The sequence below is a fragment of the Camelina sativa genome, chromosome 12, assembly GCF_030686135.1.
Source record: "Camelina sativa cultivar CO46 ecotype springtype chromosome 12, ASM3068613v1".
In the NCBI taxonomy this organism is placed as follows: domain Eukaryota; kingdom Viridiplantae; phylum Streptophyta; class Magnoliopsida; order Brassicales; family Brassicaceae; genus Camelina; species Camelina sativa.
This window is the reverse complement of record NC_141891.1, coordinates 19,650,487-19,674,817: the sequence shown is the minus strand read 5'-3', so window position 1 is coordinate 19,674,817 and position 24,331 is coordinate 19,650,487. Positions and strand designations below refer to the sequence as shown.

The 24,331-nt window shown below is 37.4% G+C and overlaps 4 protein-coding genes, 1 non-coding gene and 1 pseudogene across 5 annotated transcripts; 3 read left to right on the top strand and 3 right to left on the bottom strand.

Annotated features, from left to right (window-relative positions):
- Positions 1-2,247: 2,247 nt before the first annotated feature.
- Positions 2,248-3,262, top strand: LOC147930769 (uncharacterized; annotated as a pseudogene).
- A 1,010-nt stretch (positions 3,263-4,272) lies between these two features.
- LOC147930768 (uncharacterized) lies at positions 4,273-5,051 on the bottom strand. The gene is made up of 2 exons (XM_087477023.1): positions 4,851-5,051; positions 4,273-4,668 (listed from the first exon to the last, which is right to left on the bottom strand). Exons 1-2 carry the CDS (start codon positions 5,049-5,051, stop codon positions 4,273-4,275), a joined length of 597 nt encoding a protein of 198 aa, XP_087333149.1.
- Positions 5,052-12,494: 7,443 nt separating this feature from the next.
- On the top strand, positions 12,495-13,025 carry LOC147930767 (uncharacterized). Its single transcript, XM_087477022.1, has one exon. It carries the CDS (start codon positions 12,495-12,497, stop codon positions 13,023-13,025), a length of 531 nt encoding a protein of 176 aa, XP_087333148.1.
- Positions 13,026-17,728: 4,703 nt separating this feature from the next.
- On the top strand, positions 17,729-20,030 carry LOC104732205 (transcription factor bHLH104). The gene is made up of 5 exons (XM_010451739.3): positions 17,729-18,399; positions 18,777-19,082; positions 19,166-19,246; positions 19,333-19,495; positions 19,581-20,030. Exons 1-5 carry the CDS (start codon positions 18,341-18,343, stop codon positions 19,821-19,823), a joined length of 852 nt encoding a protein of 283 aa, XP_010450041.1. The 5' UTR covers positions 17,729-18,340; the 3' UTR covers positions 19,824-20,030.
- Positions 20,031-20,188: 158 nt separating this feature from the next.
- TRNAT-AGU (transfer RNA threonine (anticodon AGU)) lies at positions 20,189-20,262 on the bottom strand. Its single transcript has one exon. It is a non-coding gene; the product is annotated as a tRNA-Thr (tRNA).
- A 161-nt stretch (positions 20,263-20,423) lies between these two features.
- Positions 20,424-22,620, bottom strand: LOC104732204 (uncharacterized). The gene is made up of 5 exons (XM_010451738.2): positions 22,324-22,620; positions 21,298-21,412; positions 21,118-21,207; positions 20,930-21,028; positions 20,424-20,736 (listed from the first exon to the last, which is right to left on the bottom strand). Exons 1-5 carry the CDS (start codon positions 22,389-22,391, stop codon positions 20,629-20,631), a joined length of 480 nt encoding a protein of 159 aa, XP_010450040.1. The 5' UTR covers positions 22,392-22,620; the 3' UTR covers positions 20,424-20,628.
- Positions 22,621-24,331: the final 1,711 nt, after the last annotated feature.

Sequence of the window (24,331 nt, the reverse complement as noted above, 5' to 3'; positions counted from 1 at the left end):
CTTCTCTCTTCACTCACCATTTCTTCTCTTCTCACTCATAAAAACACAAACACATTTGTGAAAATTTAAAAAAAAAAATCTTCCAAAAAAAAAAAGAAAAAAAATATTTTCTATATTCTTGTATAATGTCTGGGAATTACAATTTTAGTAATTCTCGAGAGTGGATGTATAAGAGGTTCGATGAAGTGACGGGCAATTTTTCGGCGGAGTTTACAACGGGGTTGGAGCAATTCATGGAATTTGCAAATAGTCAATCTCTAGCACAGAATAATGGGGGTATGTTTCACTGTCCTTGTAGTCGTTCTAAGAACGATAAGTTTATGTCGGGAAAAAGAATTTGGAATCATCTTTTTAGCAATGGATTTATGCCTGATTACTATATTTGGTATAGACATGGGGAAGAAATCAATATGGATATAGGAACAAGTTATGTTGGTAGTGATCAAGAAGTGGGTAATGTAGATGTGGGTAATGTAGTAGAAAATCCATATGTGGATATGGTGAATGATGCATTTCGTTATAATGTGGGTTTAGATGATAACTATCATGAGGGTAGTTCTCAAAATGTAGAAGAACCAATACGTAATCATTCAAAGAAATTCTACGACTTGTTAGAAGGCAAAAAAAATCCACTATACGATGGTTGCCATGAAGGTCACTCACAATTATCGTTAGCTGCTCGAGTCATGCAAAATAAGGCGGAGTATAATATGAGTGAAAAGTTAGTGGATTCGGTGTGCGAAATATTGAATTAGTATTTACCAGAAGGAAACCAGGCAACGGGTTCACATTACGAGACGGAAAAATTAATGCACAATTTAGGTTTCCCATATTATACAATTGATGTTTGTATTAACAATTGTATGATATTCTGGAAAGATGACGAAAAGGAAAAGACTTATCTGTTTTGTGGTGCTCAAAGATGGAAGCCAAAGGATCCTCGACGTAGAACCAAAGTACCATACAGTCGTATGTGGTATCTACCTATTGCTGATAGATTGAAGAGGATGTACCAGAGCCACAAGACTGCGGCGGCGATGAGATGACATGCTGAGCACAAATCTAAGGAAGGAGAAATGTGTCATCCTTCAGATGCAGCAGAGTGGAAATATTTTCAAGCACAAAATCCTCGATTTCCAGAAGAACCCCGTAACGTTTATCTTGGATTATGCACTGATGGGTTCAATACGTTTGGCGTGTCTCGTAATCATTCATTGTGGCCTGTGATCTTGACTCCATACAATCTACCCCTGGTATGTGCATGAACGAAGAGTTCTTGTTTCTTACAATTTTGAATTCTAGGCCAAATCATCCGCGAGCTAGTCTGGATATCTTCCTCCAACCTTTGATTGAGGAGTTAAAAGAGTTGTGGTCTACTGGAGTCGATGCATACGATGTTTCCTTGAATGAAAATTTTAATCTAAAGGCAGCGCTAATGTGGACGATTAGTGACTTTCCGGCGTATGGCATGTTATCAAGATGGACAACCCATGGAAAATTGTCTTGTCCAGTTTGCATGGAAGATACGAAGTCGATTTATCTCCCTAATGGAAGGAAGGTGTGTTGGTTTGACTGTCATCGGAGATTTCTTCCTCACGGTCATCCATTAAGGAGGAATAAGAAAGACTTTCTCAAGGGAAAAGATGCTTCGAGAGAGTATCCACCTCAGTCGTTGACCGGTGAGCAAGTTTATTACGAGCGGTTGGCTGAAGTAAAACAACCAAAAACCAAGGACGTTGGTGGAAATGGTCATGAAAAGAAGACTGCTGGCTATGGGAAGCAACACAACTGGCATAAGTTAAGCATAATGGATCAAATACATAAGTATAGGTTTTGTTTTGTGTTGGTTGTATATACATAAGTATAAGTACTCAATCTGTTTTGACATCTGTTTTGTGTTGGTCCTTATCTGTTTTAAAACATTGAGATCTTTTTTGCTATTTTGTGTTTGCAGGTTTACTCGCGACGAAAAATCGCGACTGGTAAGGAGCATTACTAAAAAATTTACAAATAAATTTGATGGTCCATACTACAGCTGGACATGTGTGCCTCGGGACAGACAACAGAGATGGTTCATTGAGTTTGCTGTACAGTTTTCTTCTCTCTTAACCTTTTCACATATAGGTTTACTTGTTGAGTTTCCACTAACATCATTATATTGTCTTTGCTATGTAGAAAACACACACATGGGATCCTTTGATTACTGGGACAGTTCAACAGTTTTTCGAGCTCATCTGCCAACGCCGGATGAAATACATGATTTGCAATGCCAAGACTAGTGGAGAGCGACCAAAATGGATCAGATATACTATTTGGCAAACAATGGTTGATTATTGGGAGACTGAAGAAGCACAACAAAGGAGTGTCACCTACTCTAAAGCTCGTATGTCTGATCGTGGTGGTCTTGGTCCTCACATCCACTTATCAGGGCCAAAGTCTTATCAACAAATCCATAACGAAATGGTTAATAACTTTTATATACCTATAAATTTTGTTTTTCTTTACATTTGGAGCTTTAAATGATGTCATAACCCTTGATTCTTTTGTAACATTGCAGGAAAAGGAATTGGGAAGACCGGTTAGTCTTGGTGAGGTTTTTATTAAGACACATACCAAGCCAGATGGTACTTATGTTGACCGGAAGGCAGAGCAAATCTCTCTTAATTATGAGAAGAACTTGCAGCAGAAGTTGTCCGACCTTGGGGAACATACTTCACAGCCTCCAGAGCTCATAGCAGATGATTACACAAACATCTTTATTCAAGTAAATATCACTTTTCACAACCCACATTGAATTATCTTTCGATTTCTACAGCCTCTTTAACGTTTGTTTTTCTCTTTGTTTTCTTGTAGTCTACTCAGAAAGATTCACGAGGAAACCTGTATGGAGTTGGAAGTCTTAAGCATACTCTTCAACCTCTGCAAGGAAAACCAACAACAAGAGTCTGCAATGTTTCAGTCATTGCAAGAGCAAATGAGGGAAACTCAACGTCAAATCGAAGAGCAGGCTGCTTATAATTCTCGCCGTGATGCAGAGGTTGCTGCTCGTGATGCAGAGCTTGCTGCCCGTGAAGCACTACATTTCCAAGCTGTGGCTGAGCAGAAGGACAAGTTAGAGCATTTGTCCTTAGTCGAGAAGTACCTGCGCAAAACTGACCCTGCCTTTATAGAGTTTATGAAGACTCAATCAGCTGAAGCAACCACAGAGCCACTCTCAACCACACTCCCTGCAACAGCTCCACCTTCAAATCCGGTTCCTTAACAGTGATGCTTTGTAGGTTAACTTCTCACCTACAATTTCATAGACCTAACTAATTAGCTTGTCTCTTTTGTTGAACTTCTCTCTTTTGTTGAACTTGTCTCTTTGTTGAGACACATGTATACTTGGTATGCATTTGTCTCTTTTGGTTTGTATATTTGTCTTGTGAGAAACTTGGTCTTTAGGTTTGTATTATAAATCATGGTTAATATGATTTTATTGCCTTAATCTTGTTTTTGTTCTAATATGACTTTATTGCCTTAATATTGGTTTCATAATATTTTGAGAAACAGGTACCAATTTCAATTTAAAACATATATAAATTTGTTTTCCACAAAACATTAGTCGCTAAACAAATTAAAATTACATTATTAATTTGTTTAGAATAGTAGCCAAATAGTCGTAAATCAATAAGCATATTACGACTACGTTACGACTACAAGCAAAATTACTGTATATCATGATTAGTCGTAAATCCATCTTAACCGAGTCTTCAAATGTTACGACTACACTACGACTCCTTTACAACTGCCTATATAACTGCTGGTTAATCGTAACTCTGTCGTATCGTAGTCGTAATTATTTACGACTCTGTTACGACTACGGAATTTTGTCGTACAGTAGTCGTTAAATAACGACTATTTTTACGACTAATTCACCGACTAAGGATTTACGACTACACGTTTTAGTCGTAACTGAGTCGTAAACATTAAATTAGCGACTACTTAACGACTCTAACTGTAGTCGGGAATGGACTGTTTTCTTGTAGTGATTTATTGTTCTATGAATATGGGAAATAGAAAAAATCGAAAACTTAGCTCTTAGATCACAAAAACTATCTATCTCCCTGGAAAAACTAGGCCACTCATCAATCTCCTCAATGACGTTGATAATGGTTGCACAGTCTGTCTCAAAATGAACTGATGTCAATCCATGTTGTAACGCTGATTCCATCGCCCAGAGTAGTGCCTCCAACTTAGAATGAAGAACTGAGAGGTGTCGTCTCGTGCATTTCAACCCTTAATAGGTTGTAGAACTCTGCAAAACAAAACCCAAACCTGCAAACTGACCCTTAGGATCGCCTCGTCTAGGATCGCCTCGTCCTCCTCCATGTCACCTGGTTGACCATCTTCAGATTCCTCAAAAGATTCAGCGACCTGCGCCAATCGCCACACTAATGCTTCAGCGGATGCAAGATCCAAAGTATCAATCGGGGAGATGTCCTTGCTGTTAACCATTTTCTCATTCCTCGCTTTCCAAATGTACCACAAGATCCAAGGAAAAACCTCTAGTTGTTCCTCCGTAACACCCTGTTCCTTAGCTCGCCAAAGTAGATGATCAAAGTTTTCGAAAATGGAATTACTCGGGAACACACCCGGAGGAGTTGCTATATTGGACAAAGCCCATACCTGTAATGCTGGCGGACACCTGAATAGGATATCATTGATGGATTCCTCCTCATCTCCACATCTAGATCATGACTTATCTGATCCACAGTGGCGCTCTACTAGTCGACTATTGGCAGCCACGAATCCTGAAATAGCTTGCCACAAGAAGTGTTTGATTTTTCTCGACGACTTCAGCTTCAGACCTGACTCTTAAGTTTGATTGTGCTTGGTTCTGATACCTCATGGCTCGATTGGGTAGCGATAACGTAACCCGGCCTTACAGAGTATTGTCCTGATTTTGTGAAACTCCCAACATAGTCATCAATCATAAACCTCCTGCTAGGTTGTAAGCAAGTTATTAGCGAAATGTCCAGCGGGTCCACCAATTCAACTAGCTTGTCCATTTTTCAAGTCTTTGTCTCAAAGTCTATTAGGTGGTTCACATACCCATTTGGATCTCTTGTTGTGCCTTGATCCTTCGCTGGTTGTGCAGGTATTGTAGGAATCCAATTATCCAACCATACACGAGTATTAAACCCCGAGCGAATGTTTTTCCGTAAGCCCTGCTGAAGGAGAGGTTAGCTGCCATCATACTTCTCCGTCCAAAAGATGGGAAATTTGCTTTTTTCACATCTATAGGATTTGTATATATGTAGTATCGCCCCTTTAATACTCGACTTAGTAAAGAATCAGGGTATCACAGAAGTCTCCATAGCTGTTTAGCAAGTAAAGCCAGATTGAATTCCTTTAGATTCCGGAAGCCAAGCCCACCTTGCTCCATAGGGACACTGATTTTGTCCCACGCCACCTAGTGTAGGCCTTTATTATTGTTCTTTGTGCTCCACCAGAATCTAGCTATTGCTCCTCTGAGTTTGTTAACAATTTGTTGAGGTAGGAGGAAGCATGACATGACGTACTATGGTAGGGCTTGTGCAACAGACTTTATCAAGACTTCTCTGCCGCCCTTTGAGAGGAATTTTGCCGACCAGGAATTTATCCTGACGTTTAACTTGTCCAGTATGAAAGCAAAAACTTGTTGTTTGGAACCACATATCGTCTCAGGTAGCCCCAAATACGTCCCCATTCCACCTTCTTTTGAGATTTCGATCGCCCTTTTTAGGTCTGCTTTGAGAGTTTGGTTCACCTTATTGCCAAAAAGGATAGCCGATTTTTCCTTGTTCAGTTGTTGTCCTGATGCTGCCCCATAGCTGTTTATGATCGTAAGAAGCTCAACACATTGCTGGATATCAGCTCGACAGAAGAAGAGGCTATTATCAGCGAAGAGCAAATGCGACACCGGTGGACTCCCTTGAGCTATTTTTAGACCAGTAATACGTCCTTCTACCTCGGAACCATGAATTTGTGCTATCAAAGCCTCTAAACATAAAATGAATAAAAATGGGGAGAGCGGGTCGCCTTGGCGTAATCCCCTTGTAGGGATTATATTTCTTTTTGCTTCCCCATTGATGAGCACTTTATAAGAGACTGATGATATACAACACATCATCATCGAGATCCATTTGTTATCAAATCCCAACCTGCACATAAGTTTTTCCAAGAAAGGTCATTCCACTCGGTCATACGCCTTACTCATGTCCGTCTTGATAGCAAGAAACTTTGACCTGCATATTGTATTTGTACGTAGGGCGTGAAAATTCTCTTGAGCTAGAAGGATATTATCTGTAATTAGACGTCTAGCCACAAAGGCTGATTGTGTCTCTGAGATCAGCTTCGGGAGAGCTTTCTGCAGGCGGTTGGATAGGACTTTTGAGATGATCTTATAGCTTACATTACATAAGCTAATGGGTCTGAACTCCCCCATTTCCCTCGGCCTTTTAAATTTGGGGATCATGCAGATGTTTGTCTCGTTCAGACTTGGATCAAACGAACCAGCCTCAAAAAAGTCCTTAACCATTTTAATGATGTCCTTGCTGATGAGTTTCCAAAAACGCTGGAAAAAGAGGCTTGTCATCCCGTCTGGACCAGGCGCTTTGTCAGGGTTGGTACCAAACACAGCCTTTCTTATCTCTCCATTCGATAGAGAACTAATTAGAGATGCATTTATTTCAGGTGTGACTTTTTTCGTGACATACCGGAGAACCTCCTCTACTGTTGTGATGTTCGACGCAGAGAACAGTTCCTGAAAGTATTGAGTCGCCACCTGTTTCGATACCTTCCTCCGACTCCACCAAAGCACCCTCTCTGTTCTTTAAGCTGCAAATACGGTTTCAAGCTCTTCTTTGCTTCGTAGTAGCATGAAAAAACTTTGTATTCCGATCACCCTCTTTCAACCAGATGACTCTACTTTTTTGTTTCCAATACAGCTCTTCCTCCCTAAAGGCAGTACAAAAAGCATTATATGATACCAGAACCATATAATATTATATATATTAATTTTTATTTGATATATATAAGACATTTTGTCACAAAAATAATATTATATGATATCATATGATTTGTATCTATCCATTTTTAAAATTTAAAAATATAGTCATGGTAGCCACTCCTATATATATAAACACATAAACAAATGTATCATTGCACAATATGAAAAATGTTCGAGCAATTCCCATAATGTCAATAGTTCAAAGAAATAATATTCCTTATTAAATTAAAACCATTTTTAGACAACTACAAGTCTACAAGATCAAAAATGCATATCATGTGATAATTCAATCGTAATGGTTTTAGCTACTAAGAACTTCTTAGATCGACATTTATGAGCTTTTGATTATATTTCTTCTTGACTCGTGTTATCACTTATTAGTTATTATCACATGATTTATGATCGTATTGTAAGATAATTAAAAAGGTTTGATAAAATTTTACGTGCAATCGGTTTTGTTAGACATTGTATTTTTTTTTGGACAATTTCCAAGGATAGCATCAATATAAGTTTTTAAGCTGTCTGGAGAGTAAGGAAAGGTCGTATTCCGATTCCATACCATACAACCATAACCGCAGAGACTCAGGAGATGCCAAACAAAACTCTCGGTACCGTCGATCCTCACCTTGTCCCTTGACAACCTCATCACATGGCTTTAGAGGTTCCATGTCCCATCGATCCCATGCTCACCAGCGGATAATCCGTAGAGATCAAGTTTTGGAAGATCTCATGGAAGTTACCATCCAATATATCTCCTGTCCGGACCCCTCAGAGAGTGCTGCTCGGCGTATGCGGGTCCTGCAGAGTGAAGCAGTATATCTTATGGAAAAAACAGCTGACTCTATTTTTGCCTACCAGCTTAATGCGGGTGTAGATACTCCACAAGGCCACTCCCTAGTAGAGGTAATCTACAAGGTTCATGCCCTGCTGTTCATGTTCCCCCACCGATAGTGAAGGAGGTTGGCGGCCCACGTAAACGAGATAGAGACCGTCCCCCAGCTCATAAACAAGCACCAAAACCCCCTCCCAAAAGCTGCCAGGAGCAAAATAACAAAAACGCAATTTTGCTCAGGGCTCCCCAAGGAAAACTCCTACTGCGAGAGCGTTAGAGAAATCAGGCCCCTCCAAACCATCTCATAAGAAAACATCAAAGCAATCCCCTAAAGGGAAGAACCAAACCTCAAAGCTTCAGACCTCAAATCCTTGTCCTCAGACGAATACCACTCAACCTCGATCATCCTCCTAACAACCTTCATCATCGGGGCCACCAGTTATTCCTATTATCCCTGCAATCAAGAAAAGAAAGGCGGATTTTTAGAATCCCCTAACCCCAGTTCCTTAAGAATGGTTAGCTGGAACTGTTGTGGGCTGGGGAACCCCATAAAAGTCCAGAGAATTCGGGAAATACGCAAGAGTGTTTCCCAGACCTGTTGTTCCTCATGGAGACGAAAAACACAAATGATTCGGTCCTCCAATCCCTTCAATGGCTTGATTATCCCTGCAATCATCTGGTTCCTCCACTGATTCCTGGAGCTGGGGGACTAGCCCTATTTTGGAAACAAAACATTGAGGTTGAGATCATTAATTCATGTTCCCACTATATTGACACAAGAATAAAAGCAAAAGGAAAATACTTCTTTGCTACATTTCTTTATGGTGAACCCAATAGGACAAAAAGAGTAGAAGCTTGGAAGAGACTTCAAGGTCTTACTACGGACAAATCAACCCCGTGGATCATTACGGGTGATTTTAATGACATTGTTCATTCATCAGAAAAAGTGGGGGGCCCGCCACGTCCTGAAAGCTCCTTCTCGGACCTTCGTTCTTTCATGTCTAGTGCAGACCTCTATGACCTCAAACATACATGCAACTGCTTGTCCTGGAGAGGGAAAAGACATTCCCACCTAGTTAGATTTCGACTTGATCGGGTGATGGCAAATAGTGAATGGATCCTAACTTACCCCTCTGGAAGAAGTGAATACTTACGCTTTGAAGGATCTGATCATCGCCCCCTCGTTACATCTTTTGATCCAAGAAAGAAGAGGACTTATGGCCTCTTCCGGTTTGATAGGAGACTTAAGGAAAACCCTGAGGTTAAAAAACTTGTTTTCGAAGCATGGCATGCTCACCCAAACCTGAGTGTTGATCTTCGACTCAGATCCTGTAGAGACCACATCGCAAGATGGAGTAAGAACCAACAGTTGAACAGCCAAAAGGTTATAACTACCTTGCGAGACCAGTTGGAGGAAGCAATGAATGATGATACGTCTCCCCAAGAAACCATTGATTCCCTAAACAAAGCATTACTGACCGCATATCAACAAGAAGAAGCTTTCTGGAAGCAGAGAAGTCGCAATCTTTGGTTGGCACTAGGAGACAAAAACACGGGTTTTTTCCATGCTGCGACAAAATCTCGTGATGCTCTTAATAATATCTCCGTTATAGAGAACTCATAAGGGATACCAGTGTACGAAGAGAAGGATATCGCTGATACAATATCCAACTATTTCCAAGACTTGTTCAAAGCAGATCTTGGAGATCACAGAGCTGTTGTTGAAGCAGGCCTCTCTCCTTGTATCACACAGGAAATGAACGATAATCTCCTCATCCTACCTTCCAATGTGGAAGTAAAAAACGCTTGCTTCTCCATACATGCAGACAAGGCTCCGAGACCTGATGGCTTCTCAACAAGCTTCTTTCAAGCAAACTGGAACACAATGAGACCTACTATCACCGCTGAGATCCAAGCTTTTTTCACTTCTGGAACCTTGCCCCTGCAAATAAACCTCACACATGTCAGACTTATCCCTAAACTGGTCAATCCCCAAAAAGTCTCAGACTACAGACCCATTACACTTTGCTCTGTCTACTATAAGATTATATCAAAAATCCTATCAAAAAGGCTCCAACCAATACTTCACCTTTGCATCTCTGAAAGCCAATCGGCTTTTGTCCCGCAACGAGCCATTTCTGATAATGTATTTATCACTCATGAGGCCCTCTGATATATCATGGTTTTTGTGGTTTTTAACCATGATGTAAAGAGTTTTTTAGTGTCTTCTGATTTGTTTTCTAGGATGTTTTGGCCATCTAGAATTAATAACCTAGGAAAATAAATTGATATGAGAATATAATTGATTTTCATGATAAAACCTTTTGATGAGCAAAATTACTTCTTGCAAAGAGATTTGATTTAATAATTTTGTGAATAATCTAAACTTGTTTTTAAAGCTGATTTTTAACCTAGAATTTTACAAAGAGATTTGGATTTTCTGGCTTTAAATTTAGAGAAAATTTGCATTGAGAACTGTTTTATTTTACAAAAGAGTTTAGAGTTCTAGATCTGTTCTTAATTGCTTGAATCCTATTTATTTCCTGATTAAATATTTCATAATTACCTGAAAAATTCCCTAGGCCTAGCTTTTTGATCATCTGAATTTACACAGCTTTTATTTAATATTTTGCATTGTTTATTTTAAATTCAAATTATTCTGTTTAGCGTAATCATAAAACTCTATAATTTTTTGTGTAATCTTGAGTCTTTGTGGAATTCGACCCCTAAGTACTGCATTGATCTCTTAATTTGAGAGAGTAGCTCTAAGGTTAATTTGAGCATATCACCCTCCATTACCTGAAAGTATCAAAAGCAAAGAAACGGTGTTATATGGCAGTCAAAATCGAATGAGTAAGGCGTACGATCGCCTTGAGTGGGACTTTATCAAAGCTGTAATGGAAAGAATGGGTTTCCACCAAACATGGATACAGTGGATCATGCAATGTGTTAGTACAATGGAATATGCTTATCTTCTCAATGGTCAAGCCTGTGGTGCAGTCAGTGCCGAAAGAGGGATCCGGCAAGGAGATCCACTATCGCCCTATCTCTTTATTTTGTGTAGTGAAGTGCTGTCTGGTCTCCGCTCGAAAGCTCAACTTCAAGGAAGTCTGCTTGGATTGCGAGTGGCCGTGGGTAGTCCTTGAGTGAATCACCTACTGTTTGCTGATGATACAATGTTCTTCTGTCAATCAGACCCAAAAAGATGCTCGAAACTGAAAAGTATCATGCGCGTGTATGAACAAGCATCAGGCCAACAGATAAATCAAAGTAAGTCCTCCATCACCTTTTCAGCAAAAACTCCGAACATGATGAAAGAAGAAGCAAAGAGGATATTAGGAATCCAAAAAGAAGGAGGACAAGGTAAATATTTGGGATTACCTTAACTTTTTGGTAGAAAGAAAAAGGATCTCTTTAGCATGATCGTGGATATGATTAAGCAGAAATCCCTTAACTGGTCTTCTCAATTCCTCTTCTCTGCCGGGAAGCTTACCATGTTGAAATCAGTATTAGCAGCCATGCTTACGTACACCATGTCATGTTTTAAACTCCCGAACAACCTGTGCAAGAGAATCCAGTCAGTCCTTACTAGATTCTGGTGGGATCATAATACTGAAAACAAAAAGATGGCTTGGATTTCTTGGAAGAGAATGACCAAACCTTTCAAGATGGGTGGTTTAGGTTTCAGAGACATCCAATCTTTCAATGATACTCTCCTTGCAAAAATCAGCTGGCGACTTCTTACATCCCCATCCTGCTTACTGCCCAGAGTCCTCCTAGGCAAGTACTACCCTAATGCAAGCTTCCTAGATTGTTCCGTACCAAACTCTGCATCTCATGGATGGCGGAGTATCTTTATTGGCAGAGACCTTCTGAACCCCATGTGGGACGAATTATTGGAACCGGAACCTCAAGTACTCTGTAGAATAGCCCTTGGCTATCCCTTGATTCACCTACCACCGCAGTGAGACCACCAACAGCAGAAACTCACCTTTGGACGGTCGCTGACCTCCTTGAGCCTGGTACAGCGAAGTGGAACATTGCCCTCATCCAGCAAGTACAACCTGCATATGAAAACGATATCCTCTTGTTAAAACCTAGTAAACATGGAGCACCAGATAAATGGGTCTGGCTACCTACTCAAGATGGTATCTATACCACAAAATCAGGATACTACACAACTCATCTAGAAGATTTGAACAGCCCCTCCCACATTAACAATCGGCTTACCCCTCCTTTCAATTGGCAAGCAAATATCTGGAATGTTAAGACTTCACCGAAAACAAAAATGCTGATGTGGAAGATCGTACAACAAGCCATCCCAGTGGGAGCAAATCTCACGCGTCGCAATATCTCGGAGGATACAAGGTGTCCACACTGCAATGAAGATGAGTCTGAACTACATTTATTCTTTCATTGTCCTTTTGCGACAAATGTCTAGCGCCAACCCCTTTTAACAATAGCTTCTCTCCCCAATCGGTATCCTCCACTTCCGAAGGTATCACTGCTATAACCCGTTTGATAAGCCTTCCACCAACTGGAGTTGGAGGAGGTCCTCTGGCCCCATGAATCCTCTGGACTTTATGGACGACACGCAATAAGCTGATCTTCAATAAGGAACGCATAAAGATGGAAGAGGTGATTAATCTCGCTATCATCAGGGAAAAGAAATGGCAATCAGCACAAGGAGAGAAAGCTACTACAACACCTGAACCCCAAAATCAAAGCCCAATGAACCAGATACAAGAACACGAAGAACTGATTACCGGCTTCACAGATGCCGCATGGATCTCCGAACCAAAAGCAGGCCTCGGTTGGGTTTTCATGGATCAGCAACATCGGACCCTTCACCAAGGTTCAGATCTGGCAACCCATGTTCACTCCCCTTTGATGGCCGAAGCGATAGCAACTCTTACTGCGGTAGAAGTTGCAATCACTTCAGGTTTCAGTCACCTTTTGATAGCCTCCGACTCTCAGACGTTAGTCAAGACACTAAATTTGAAGCTCCATTCGAAGGACTTTCAAGGGATTCTCCATGATATTCTAGATCTATCAAGCAATTTTATTGTCTGTAATTTTCGCTTCATCTCTAGAATCCAAAATAGAATCGCAGATGTGTTAGCAAAGAACGCTCTTGCTCTATCTCTCTTTTGTATGTGAATCGTCGTTTTATGAATATAAGAGAATGGTTACCAAAAAAAAAAAAAAAGTTGTTGATAGTATTGATAAAGTTGTTGATAGTTATGTATTTGTTTGCTTTCTTTTCTTTTCTCTTTCAGCCAAAAAATAGCCGGTGTAAAAGCTAACCGATGCCTCGTTAATCCTTTTTGTATAATTTATTACTTCATCACTTAACCTAGATAAACTCTAGATTCTACTGGTTTTTTAAATACATATATATGATGCAGGAAAATCATATCAAATGTTCAATGGTTTTACTTTTATGTAAGGAATTGCATTAGTTAATTTTGTTTTTGTGAAGTGAAGGGTTTACGCAATCGTATCCGTTATTTATATGGTTGACGGAAAAAGTAAATTGATTTTTATAGTCGTCGTGCGTTCCACATGAGTCGTTTTCAAGATGATACTTCACAAAAATTATTATTCTATGTTGTGGTATAAAATTTGTAAGTTGCGTTTGGGAACGACAAAGGACGTTACATTGGTTCCAAGAGGTAGAAAAACTTAGGGAACCTTTTATTCCTTCACTGTAACCACTGATCGACCACAACATGACTAGGTAGACTCTTCTTTTTATCGATGTTGATGTTTATACGATTTTGATGAGACTGGTTCTCTCAATCAAGATATGAATCATATCTCCACTCCAATAATCTACCATCTCATTATTCCCTCATTTATTTATTTTATTTCACTCTTTATCACTTAACAGCTTCACCAGATAAATTCTGGATCATCTATTATTGTTTACTTAATCCAACTAAGCAGCACTTAACAAATTGGCTAATGGAGAATAACTAGCCTTGATGTTGTTGTTAAATTAAATTTGTAATGGCTAAATTTTGGTTAAAATTTGTAGCTCGAAATTTTTACGTTTATAGAGTAGAGGCTTTGTGTTTTTTCTGTTTAAAGATGTATAGGGTTCTTTATAGTTATATTTTTAACATAATGCATAGACGACAAGTGTCGTTGTTACATGTACGTATCTTAACAGAAACTCATAATTTGGACACAAGATGTCGTTTTCCCTATCAGAAGTTCAGAACTATATGAAATTCTTGTCTTTGGCGAAGTTTTGTTTTCATTATCCTAGATTGTGTAATTCTCAAGCTGATGCTCTTGCTCATCAAAATACCTATCAGCGATTCTTTTATAGACGTTTTTGCACCGGATTGGTTTACTAACTTCCACTCGATGAGAAAAGTTACCACTCAAAAAAGAACAACGCAAATGCGATAAAATTTTACAATAGCGGTTGATATTACGAAGCTCTAGCCTCTAGATAAGATTCTTGCTCTAGAAATCGGATGCCTGACTGGTTCAAATGCAGCGTTTGCAGTTACGGTTGTGAGAGATTGCGGAAGCGGGCAATTGCAGTTTTAAACGTTATTAAGCGTTTTGAATCATTTAGTGTTTTTAAAAAGGTGTGTTTGCAGGAGTTTTACGACCTGTTGACCAACGGTTGCATTAGCGGTTAAAACATAATAAATGTAATATATAATTATATAAATGTTTAAACACAAAAGAATTTATTAAATTTGATTTATAATTAAAAATACTAAAATATTTATTCAAAAAATAAATAAATTTCATATTGAAACACTTATTACTATATGCATTTGGCTTTTCATCCAAAATTTAATCAAGTATATGATAAATGACATAACATATACTTTAGATTATAGATCTTTTCTGCTAAATCTCACACACTCAATAAGCTCCTCACATTGAATTAATTATGAATTATTGAGTGTGTGAGAGAGCTTTAGATTATAGATCTTTTCTGCCAAGGTAAATTAATTATGAAAGAGCTGAGAAGAGTTATTGGTGATTTGTTTTAATATTTTCACAAATAATCTTATTTTCTTAAACTTCTGATGAAATTTTATATATATTTAGATTTTTTTTTGAACGTATGTGCGATGTGCAAATAGTTTTACATCATGTTTTCTAGTTTTTTGTTAATTGGAATCTTATTTTTTTTGTAATGGTTCATTTTCTAATCTCTTCAATCGTATTTGTATTTCATTTTCTTTCATCCTTAATGGGTACAATGGTTAGGTTGAAGATATAAGAAAAAAATATTTTAGTATTTTTGATTTTTTTTTATTAAAATTCAACCGTAATTGTCCGCAACCGCAAACACTTGCAGAAAGAAGCTCTTGGAATTTAGTGGTTGGGAATAGTTGAGAGCAGTTGGAAGCGACTGGAAGCGGTTTGTGTGATTAGTACCAATCGCTAACAACCGCTACCACCCGCAAATGCAGCGTTTGCGGGAGAACCAATTAAAACCTTAGTGATTAAGCGGTTGAGTATACTGATGGGATTAGTGTATAATTGTGGTTACAAATATCGGTTCACTACAAGAAAACCGGTAATTCCCAACTGCATTTTACGACTATTATGCAGTCGCTAAATTTAGCGACTATTTAGTCACTCATTTACGACACGTTTACGACTAAATATAATTGATTGTAACGTAGTCGCTAAATTGTGACAACAACCAGTAGTCGTCAAAATAGTCGCAATTTTACGACTACCTTACGACTCTTATATAGAATTATAAATGCAGTCGTATCATTGTCGTTATATAGGCCCTCATTTACGACTAATTCTGTAGACGCAAACGAGCCACCAAATAGGTGACTATTATGCGACAATTTTGGCGGGTCGTAATGGTTGTCGCTTAGTAGTCGTCATTTGGCGACTACTACGCGACACTTACGGCGGGTCATAACTGAGATGTAGAGTAGTCGTCAAATGCCGGTATCAAAAATCATGTTTATTTCGTTTGGGGGTTGGTGTGGGGGTTGGTATACTTGTATAATGCGACTGCTTTGATTAGTCGCTTTGTAGTCGCCAAAATTGGCTCTATATATACCAGTTTCACCACTTCTTCTCTCCTCACTCGTTCAAAACAAACATATTTGTGCAAAGGAAAAAAAATCTTTTTGATTATTTTTATATAATGTCTGGGAATTATAATGATAGTAATTCTCGAGAGTGGATGTATAAGAGGTTCGATGAAGTGACGGGCAATTTTTCGGCGGAGTTAACAACGGGATAGAGCAATTCATGGCATTTGCAAATAGTCAATTTCTAGCACAGAATAATGGGGGTATGTTCCACTGTCCTTGTACTAGTTGTAAGAACAAAAAAAATTTGTCGGGAAAAAGAATTTGGAATCATATTTTTAGCAAAGGATTTATGCCTGATTATTATATTTGGTATAAGCATGGGGAAGAAATCAATATGGATATAGGAACAAGTTATGTTGGTACTGATCAAGAAGTGGATAATGTAGATGTAGGTAATGTAGTAGAAAATCCATATGTGGATATGGTGAATGATACATTTCATTATAATGTGGGTTTAGATGATAACTATCATGAGGGTAGTTCTCAAAATGTAGAAGAACCAATACGTAATCATTCAAAAAAATTCTACGACTTGTTAGAAGGTGCAAAAAAATCCATTATATGATGGTTGCCGTGAAGGTCACTCACAATTATAGCTGCTCGAGTCATGCAAAATAAGGCGGAGTATAATATGAGTGAGAAGTTAGTGGATTCGGTGTGCGACATGTTGAATGAGTATTTACCAGAAGGAAACTAGGCAACCGGTTCACATTACGAGACGGAAAAATTAATCCGCAATTTTGGTCTCCCATATTATACAATTGATGTTTGTATTAACAATTGTATGATCTTCTGGAAAGATGACGAAAAGGAAAAGACTTGTCTGTTTTGTGGTGCTCAAAGATGGAAGCCCAAGGAAGCCCGACGTAGAACCAAAGTACCATATAGTCGTCTGTGGTAACTACCTATTGCTGATAGATTGAAGAGGATGTATCAGAGCCACAAGACTGTGGCGGCAATGAGATGGCATGCTGAGCACAAATCAAAGGAGAAAGAAATGTGTCACCCTTTGTATTTACAATATTGGTTTCATAATATTTTGAGAAACATGTACCAATTTCTTTTTAAAACATTCACAAATTTGTTTTCCACAACACATTAGTCGCTAAACATATGTAATATGGGTCATAACAGAATAGTAGCCAAATAGTCGTAAATCAGTAGCAAGTATTTTATGACTATTTTACGACTACAAGCAAAAATATTGTACATAACGGTTAGTCGTAAATCCGTCGTAACCGAGTCTCCAAATTCTACGACTACACAACAATTCCTTTACAAGTGCCTATATAACTGCTGGTTAATCGTAACTCTGTCATATTATAGTCGTAATAAGTTATGACTCTGTTATGACTAATGTTACGACTACAAAATTTTGTTGTAGCGTAGTCGTTAAATAACGACTATTTTTACGATTAATTCTTTTAGCGACTAAGGATTTACAACTACATGTTTCAGTTGTAACAGAGCCGTAAGCAGCAAATTAGCGATTACTTAATGATTCCTACCGCAGTCGGGAATAACCTGTTTCGTGTAATGATTTTCTGGTTTATTTCCGTCTGAATCAATTAATTTCTGTTTATCCGAATTTTAACTGATATTTTTAATTTCTTTTTCGGTCAAAAAGTTTTTTCTATAAAATTTGATAAAAAGTTGGCCCAGTTACAAAAGTTTCAGTAATAATCCATTTACTTATAATCATTTTTTAACCTAATCGAGAGCCAAATATAAAAGAGATGTCGATGTGTTCAAAGATCACTAACCATATTATCAATTTTATATCTGTATATTATATGTTCTTTTTTTTTAAGACAATCAATTTTAGTTTAACAGAAGATTGGTTTAGTTTTATATGTGCATAACATTTTTTAAAAAAAAAAACAATTCTTCTGAAAAACTCTTGTATAATTTCTGATTTTTTTTGCTAGAACGATAAATGCAAACGTATATAAATGTGTTTCTGATTAGCATGGAATATTAATGCTAACATCAGATTAGCATGGAATATTAATGCAAACGTATATAAATGTGTTTCTGATTTTCTCTCTTTCTTCTTCTTCTCTTCGTCCATCTTTCAGTGCCTTAAAAAAGGCTGTTTTTAAACCCGATTTGTCTTTTCCCGAATAGGAATTTTTGAGTGAAAGGAAATAAATCGTGTCCTTTTTTTAATTTCCACTAATATCAAATCGGCGAATATTGTTCCCACCATTCTTATCTCCTTGTCGTCATTCGGAATTTTTTATTTTTAATTTTTTTTAATAATTAATGGGATCCCTTTAATAAACTAATCTCTCTAATAATTTGTATATTTTTCCAACGTTGGCGTCTCCTCCGTTGAAGCTTTCCCTACATTCTCAAATCTGTTCGGAGACTCAAATGTATCCTTCTCTCGACGAAGAAGATTTCGTCTCTGATTTGTTTTGCTTCGATCAAAGGTTCTTACTCTCTCACTCCCCTTCCTTCCTCCTTCCCTCTCTTCTCTCTGTCTTTGTCGATTCACTTGATTTATCGAATTTAATCCATTTTCCAGTTTCAAAATCGTATATTTAAGTCTCCAGGCTTTAATTTTTTTTCTGATGTTCGATTCGATTCTGTGAAAGGGTTGTTTTTAGTTCCGCATTTCATGGTAAAAAAGTTGTGTCTTTTGATGATGATTTGAGTTTGACGAACCCTAATGTAATTTCTTGTTTTTAGCCTAAGATTTGATTTTGGTTTAAGCTGTTAAATTGAATAGGAGATGTGTAACTCTATGGCCCTTTTTGTTGTGTTATATGTACTCTAATTTGATGCTCTCTATTCATGACTCTTGCAGTAACGGAGCAGAACTCGATGATTACACACAGTTTGGTGTGACGTTGCAGCCTAATCAAGAAGATACCTTCCCAGATTTTGTATCATATGGTGTGAATTTGCAGCAGGAGTCAGGAGAAGTCTTTAGCATTGGAGCTCAATTGGACTTGTCGTCGTTTGATGGTGTTTTGCCGCAAGAGCCAGAACAATTAGGGGGAAAAGATTGTGGAATTGTGCAGGAAGAAGAAGTAGAGATCGATTCTGGATCATCTGGTGGAGCTGTTAAGCAGGAACAGGAACATTTAGATGACGATTTTTCAAGAAAGCGGTAAAGAAAGGAATTCATACTTTTTTGTGATCTGGTGGTAGTTGATTGTGTGTTTTGATAGAATCTTTGATGGTTGTTAATAGGGCAAGGACTGGATCATGTAGCAGAGGAGGAGGAACCAAAGCGTGTCGTGAAAGATTGAGGAGGGAGAAGCTAAATGAGAGGTATGTTTAGAGCTTAGTCTATGTGTTGAGTTTGATATTGTTTTGTGAATTAAGTTGTCTTAAGAAGAAAAAAATGTGTTGGTTAGGTTCATGGATTTGAGCTCGGTTTTGGACCCTGGGAGGACTCCGAAGACAGATAAACCGGCTATAATCGATGATGCAATCCGTATCTTGAATCAGCTTAGAGATGAAGCTCATAAGCTTGAAGAAACTAACCAGAAGCTTTTAGAGGAGATCAAGAGTCTCAAGGTTGGTTCATCACTTTCTTCATAAGCCAAGAATCTTGTTCTATTGAATTGAGAGTGGATTTTTAAGGTTCTACATTTCTTTGTAGGCGGAGAAGAACGAGCTAAGGGAGGAAAAACTAGTGTTGAAGGCGGATAAGGAGAAGACAGAACAACAGTTAAAGTCAATGGTGGTTCCATCTTCAGGGTTCATGCCTCAGATTCCAGCCGCGTTTAACCACAACAAAATGGCTGTTTACCCGAGTTACGGTTACATGCCAATGTGGCATTATATGCCTCAGTCAGTACGTGACACATCTCGTGATCAAGAACTCAGGCCTCCTGCTGCGTAGAAACTCTCAATTTGTTTTTTTTTTTTTTATACCCATAGGGAACTTAGAGAGATATCTCAATCACTTGGTTTAGGATTCATCCGTTTGGCAAGTGTAAAAGCTTTACTCTTGGTCTTGGGTTGTATTTTTAAATAAAAAATGTATAATTAACTCCTAAAGCTTGTGATTTCTTGTTTCTTATTTTTAATGCAAATAGAGACTTTGACTGTTCTGATTTTTTCTCTAAATCGGAGTCTTTTTACATCTAATGCTTGAACCAGTACTCTTAAACCAAATCTGAGATGAGTTTGTAGCTAGAAAGGTAGAGGAGGTCGAGGAGTCAAGTTAGCACCAAATTTTTTAGCTCAAAACAGGAAAAAAGTAAATGCTTTCGTTGAGAGTTGAACTCAAGACCTCCCGCTTACTAAACGGGTGCTCTAACCAACTGAGCTACGAGAGCTTCTTGCTTCTATTGCCTTACCTATGTAAATTAATATTCTTACCATTCACAGATTAGAACATTTCAATCGGTAACAACTAGCAACTTAGTGGCTGATGGTTGGTTCCGTAGGTTAATGAATCAGTAAAATTGTGAAATAAGACGGGAACAAGAACAGAAAATTCGAAACTGAAATTGGTGTCTCTCTAAAGATCCATAAATATCTCTACAAAATGTATCATAAGCTCCATGAAAATAAGCAAAATGATTTGCGTAGACATTGCCTTTCAATGGCCTCATCAGATACAATCTTTAAACACATCCTGGATTACAAAATGAAAAATAAAATACAGACTCAAATAAACCGGATGAAACACCTGGCCTTTTTTAGTTTGTTTTTGCCTTTGGGGCCGTCTTCTTCCTGAGTTGCCTACCGTGTCTCCTGGAGTTCTTCATTCCAATAAAGAAGAGCAGTCCTCCAAGGAGAGCCAAGCTCTGAAGAGACAAAAACACAGAATAGAAGAAGGTGGTCTCAGGTCTAGATCAAGATTAAATATGAAACATAAATTTCACCCTGTTAACCGCTACTTATATCAAGTTTGTTGAGTTTGTTTGTAATTCACTCTCGGTTATTGCTATGCAAGGACAAGAAACAACAAACCAATATAAGATATTAAGATTTGCTAACCTGAGTAAATTTTGAAAATAGTTGGCCGAATTCCTTTCTGTCGACATCATAGTTGTAGAAATCATACAAAATCGGGGTTGCAACGGCTTGATGCAGAAGCTGAAACACGATTTTGTTAGAGTTTAACAGGTTTTTCTTTATCAAGGTGAACAACAATAATTTAGAAAGGAACAGTAGTTGTAACATACCAAGAGATAAGCTCCCAAGGTGCTGCCAAAGACGAACAAAAGTCCACCAATACCCTTCAAGGCTATGGCAGCAGCAACAAGAAGCTTCATCTGCAGAACAAGCAGATTTAACAGAATCTCAAAACCTATTTGGTAAGTGTTCTTGGACAAAGTATATAACAGATATGAAGAAGCACGTACATCAACTGGTGGCAATTGCTGGCCAGTATGAGTTATCAGGTGGTTTACAAAGGCATTGAACTTTGGTTTCAAAGATTTAGCTGATCGGCCACCATCCTCACCAAAATCATTGAACCTGCTCGAAGAAGCAGGACAAAAACATGGTTATTTCGATCAGATAGGGAAAGAACAAAAGTGAAGTTAAACTAAGTGAATCAAATTGCAATGCATCTGATATAACAAAGCAGAGATAGTCAATAAGAGCTACGGAAGAAGGGAACAAAGGAAATAGATTTCTTAAAGAGATACGTAAGGAAGCACAAATATTATCAACAAAGAACATCAAAACACTTCTACAATCTGCATTTGTAAGTCAGAACAATTGAACTGTTGAACTTAAAACAGGAAACTGGAAGAGTAAATGAGTTTCCTTGGTTAGGTGAAAGGAGTGACTACCATAAAGACAGAACCAAACAATTTTTGCTTGAAACAAAGGAAGGTTAGTTGAAGTAAACTACATTAGAGTTTGGACACGTTCCAATAGACCAAGACTTACAATCACACCACCACCAACAAAAAGACCAACTCAACAAGCAACTTTTAACCCCCAACTAACGAGGGCAGTAAAGTAAAAAAAACTTTAGAAAACCAAAGCGCCAAAATTACAGAGAGAGAAAGATAAATCAAACAATGTAATGAACTAATGATCAATCACAATCAAAGTCTAACCAGAAACAGACTATAATTCTATCACATCTATCAAATTCAAACCCAAAGCAAGATCCAAACTTTCTCTTCAATCTCCTCAGAAACCACCAGACCTAGTCCAAAACTCACACACTAATCTATAAATCGAGCTACCAAATTAAAGAAATTAATCTAAATCCATTGACTCTGCTCTCTAAGACGAGAATGTAAAGATATATCTCTCACGAATAAGCAACACATTGAACTAAAAGAGACAAAGGAGCAAAAAAACAAGATCCTACAATAGTCAAAAGAGCAGATCTAGAACGAGTCGGAGTAGTAGAAGAGAAATTTACTTACTCTTGCCATGCGGAGAGAAGAAAGACGGAAACAAACAGAGCTCTACCAATGAAAGAAACCAACTCCATTGAAAGCTCTCTCTCTCTCTTTGCTTTCTCTTCCCCGGAATCAAAACGCAGAAGACAAAAAGAGAGAAGTCAGATTTGGGTCCTTAAATCAAAAAAGTAGAAGAAGGAAAACGAAGAGGCCTCTTTAATTTTTTTGAAATATTTAGAATTGGGGGGGGGGGGGGGGGTCAAAAAGGTTCAAGAAGGAGAGTTGCATCGTAGACCTACACGCGCGAGTACATTTAATGTTGCTTTTTATAATTCGCTACTTCGGTGGGAAGTAAATGCCACGTAGGATACTTTACACGTGGTTTAGCCAATGAGATTCTTCCAAGAGTCCTAGTCATTTAACTATTTAAGCCGGCGACCAATAAAAAACGCGGCTCCTTTACTACTTACATGTCTGCACCTTTTTTAATTCATGGACAGCTCTTCTTCTTTCTTTATTTCCTTTTTCAAGTATTTTTATTTTATTCAAGTATACATATTTGTGAGTTTTGACTAGGCCTGGACAAAATACCCGGATCCGAAGATCCGATCCGAATCCGATCAAAAAACCCGATCTGAACCTGTATCCGAAATTGTAAAATACCCGAACGGATTCTAAATTTCTAAATCCGAAAACCCGAACTCGAACCCGATCCGAACCGAAATCCGAACGGGTATCCGAATATATCCATATTATTAATATATAGTAGTAATATATTAATAATATTTATAATTTTAATAATATAAGTGTCCAAAATATTCAGATTTTTAAATATTTTCGATAATTTGAAATATTTAAACTATTTATTAGTAAATTTGGGTAAAAAATACTCTAAATTTTCAGATATATTGCATATTATTGAATAATTTGGACTAAATTAGATATTAAAATTTTGAGTTTTGTGAACTTCGGGTAGTACGAATCCGAACCCGAAAACCCGAAACCGATCCGAACCCGATCCGAAACCAAACGGGTACCCGAATGCCCAGACCTAGTTTTGACGCAATTGCACACCAAAAAAATTCATGTAGTCTAATTTTTTTAATATACATGGTATAAACTCGATCTTGCAAATCAAAGTTAACAAAACTCTTGTTTCTGTCTTTCTTTTTATCTGATATGCAGGGCGGTCCTAAGTATTTAGAGGCCTATACCAATTTAAAACTTGTGAATTTAATAATTTTTTAGTTAATATAATAAATTTAACTAAAATATTCTTTGTGTTATTTAGATATTTATTTAAAATATTATTTTATATACTTTTCAAAAAGAATTCTAACTGTTTTAGTTATTTCCTAAAACAAGTAACACCAAAATCATACAATAGAGAAAAATGCTAGTTACATGTTTCAAAGAAAAGAAGGAACTATAATTTATTATAATAAATTAGCAAAACCAAGTGATAATTTAGAAAAATAAAAGAAACATGATAAAAAAAAAAGACTTAAAGAGAAACAAAAAGGTTTGACAAAAACAAATACCGAGTAATTTATAAAAGAAAACAGAAAACGTATACTTCTTGACATTAAAAGAGGAAGAAAGAAAGCAAAAAAGGAAAAAATAAAACTGTATATTGGTCCATTGCATACATGAGTCGGGGAGAGATATATGTAAATGAATTACACTATATGATTATAACATTTACAATAACGTAGCTTGTATTTATGTTATTATGTAGCATATATAATATGTTACTAGATTCAGACCCACACGTACGTGCGGGATTGATTTAAAAAACTAAGTTTACTAACATATTTAGAATTTAATATGTACATGTGGGTTATGTATGTAAACGTCTTTATTAAGAATTTTATTAACATTCATAATCCAAACTCGTACTAAATTAGTATTTGATTTGTTTTTAATTTGGTTTAGATAAAAAGAATGATCAAATTTGTTTTTGTTATCAGTAAAGACAATTATTTTTTAAAAAAATAGTAAGAGAAATATAGTATGTCTATTTAGGACAGAA

Bases quoted from the DNA above. Each gene is read 5' to 3' on its own strand.
- LOC104732204 (XM_010451738.2), bottom strand. From the start codon at position 22,391: ATGGAGTTGGTTTCTTTCATTGGTAGAGCTCTGTTTGTTTCCGTCTTT. The intron at 21,413-22,323 runs GTAAGTAAATTT...TTCTTCGAGCAG, and splicing joins CTTCTCTCCGCATGGCAAGA to GTTCAATGATTTTGGTGAGG. The intron at 21,208-21,297 runs GTACGTGCTTCT...CTTGTTCTGCAG, and splicing joins AGCAATTGCCACCAGTTGAT to ATGAAGCTTCTTGTTGCTGC.
- LOC147930767 (XM_087477022.1), top strand. From the start codon at position 12,495: ATGGAAGAGGTGATTAATCTCGCTATCATCAGGGAAAAGAAATGGCAA.
- LOC104732205 (XM_010451739.3), top strand. From the start codon at position 18,341: ATGTATCCTTCTCTCGACGAAGAAGATTTCGTCTCTGATTTGTTTTGC. The intron at 18,400-18,776 runs GTTCTTACTCTC...TGACTCTTGCAG, and splicing joins TTGTTTTGCTTCGATCAAAG to TAACGGAGCAGAACTCGATG. The intron at 19,083-19,165 runs GTAAAGAAAGGA...GGTTGTTAATAG, and splicing joins GACGATTTTTCAAGAAAGCG to GGCAAGGACTGGATCATGTA.
- LOC147930768 (XM_087477023.1), bottom strand. From the start codon at position 5,051: ATGGACAAGCTAGTTGAATTGGTGGACCCGCTGGACATTTCGCTAATA. The intron at 4,669-4,850 runs GTCTGAAGCTGA...CCAGCATTACAG, and splicing joins CAATCAAACTTAAGAGTCAG to GTATGGGCTTTGTCCAATAT.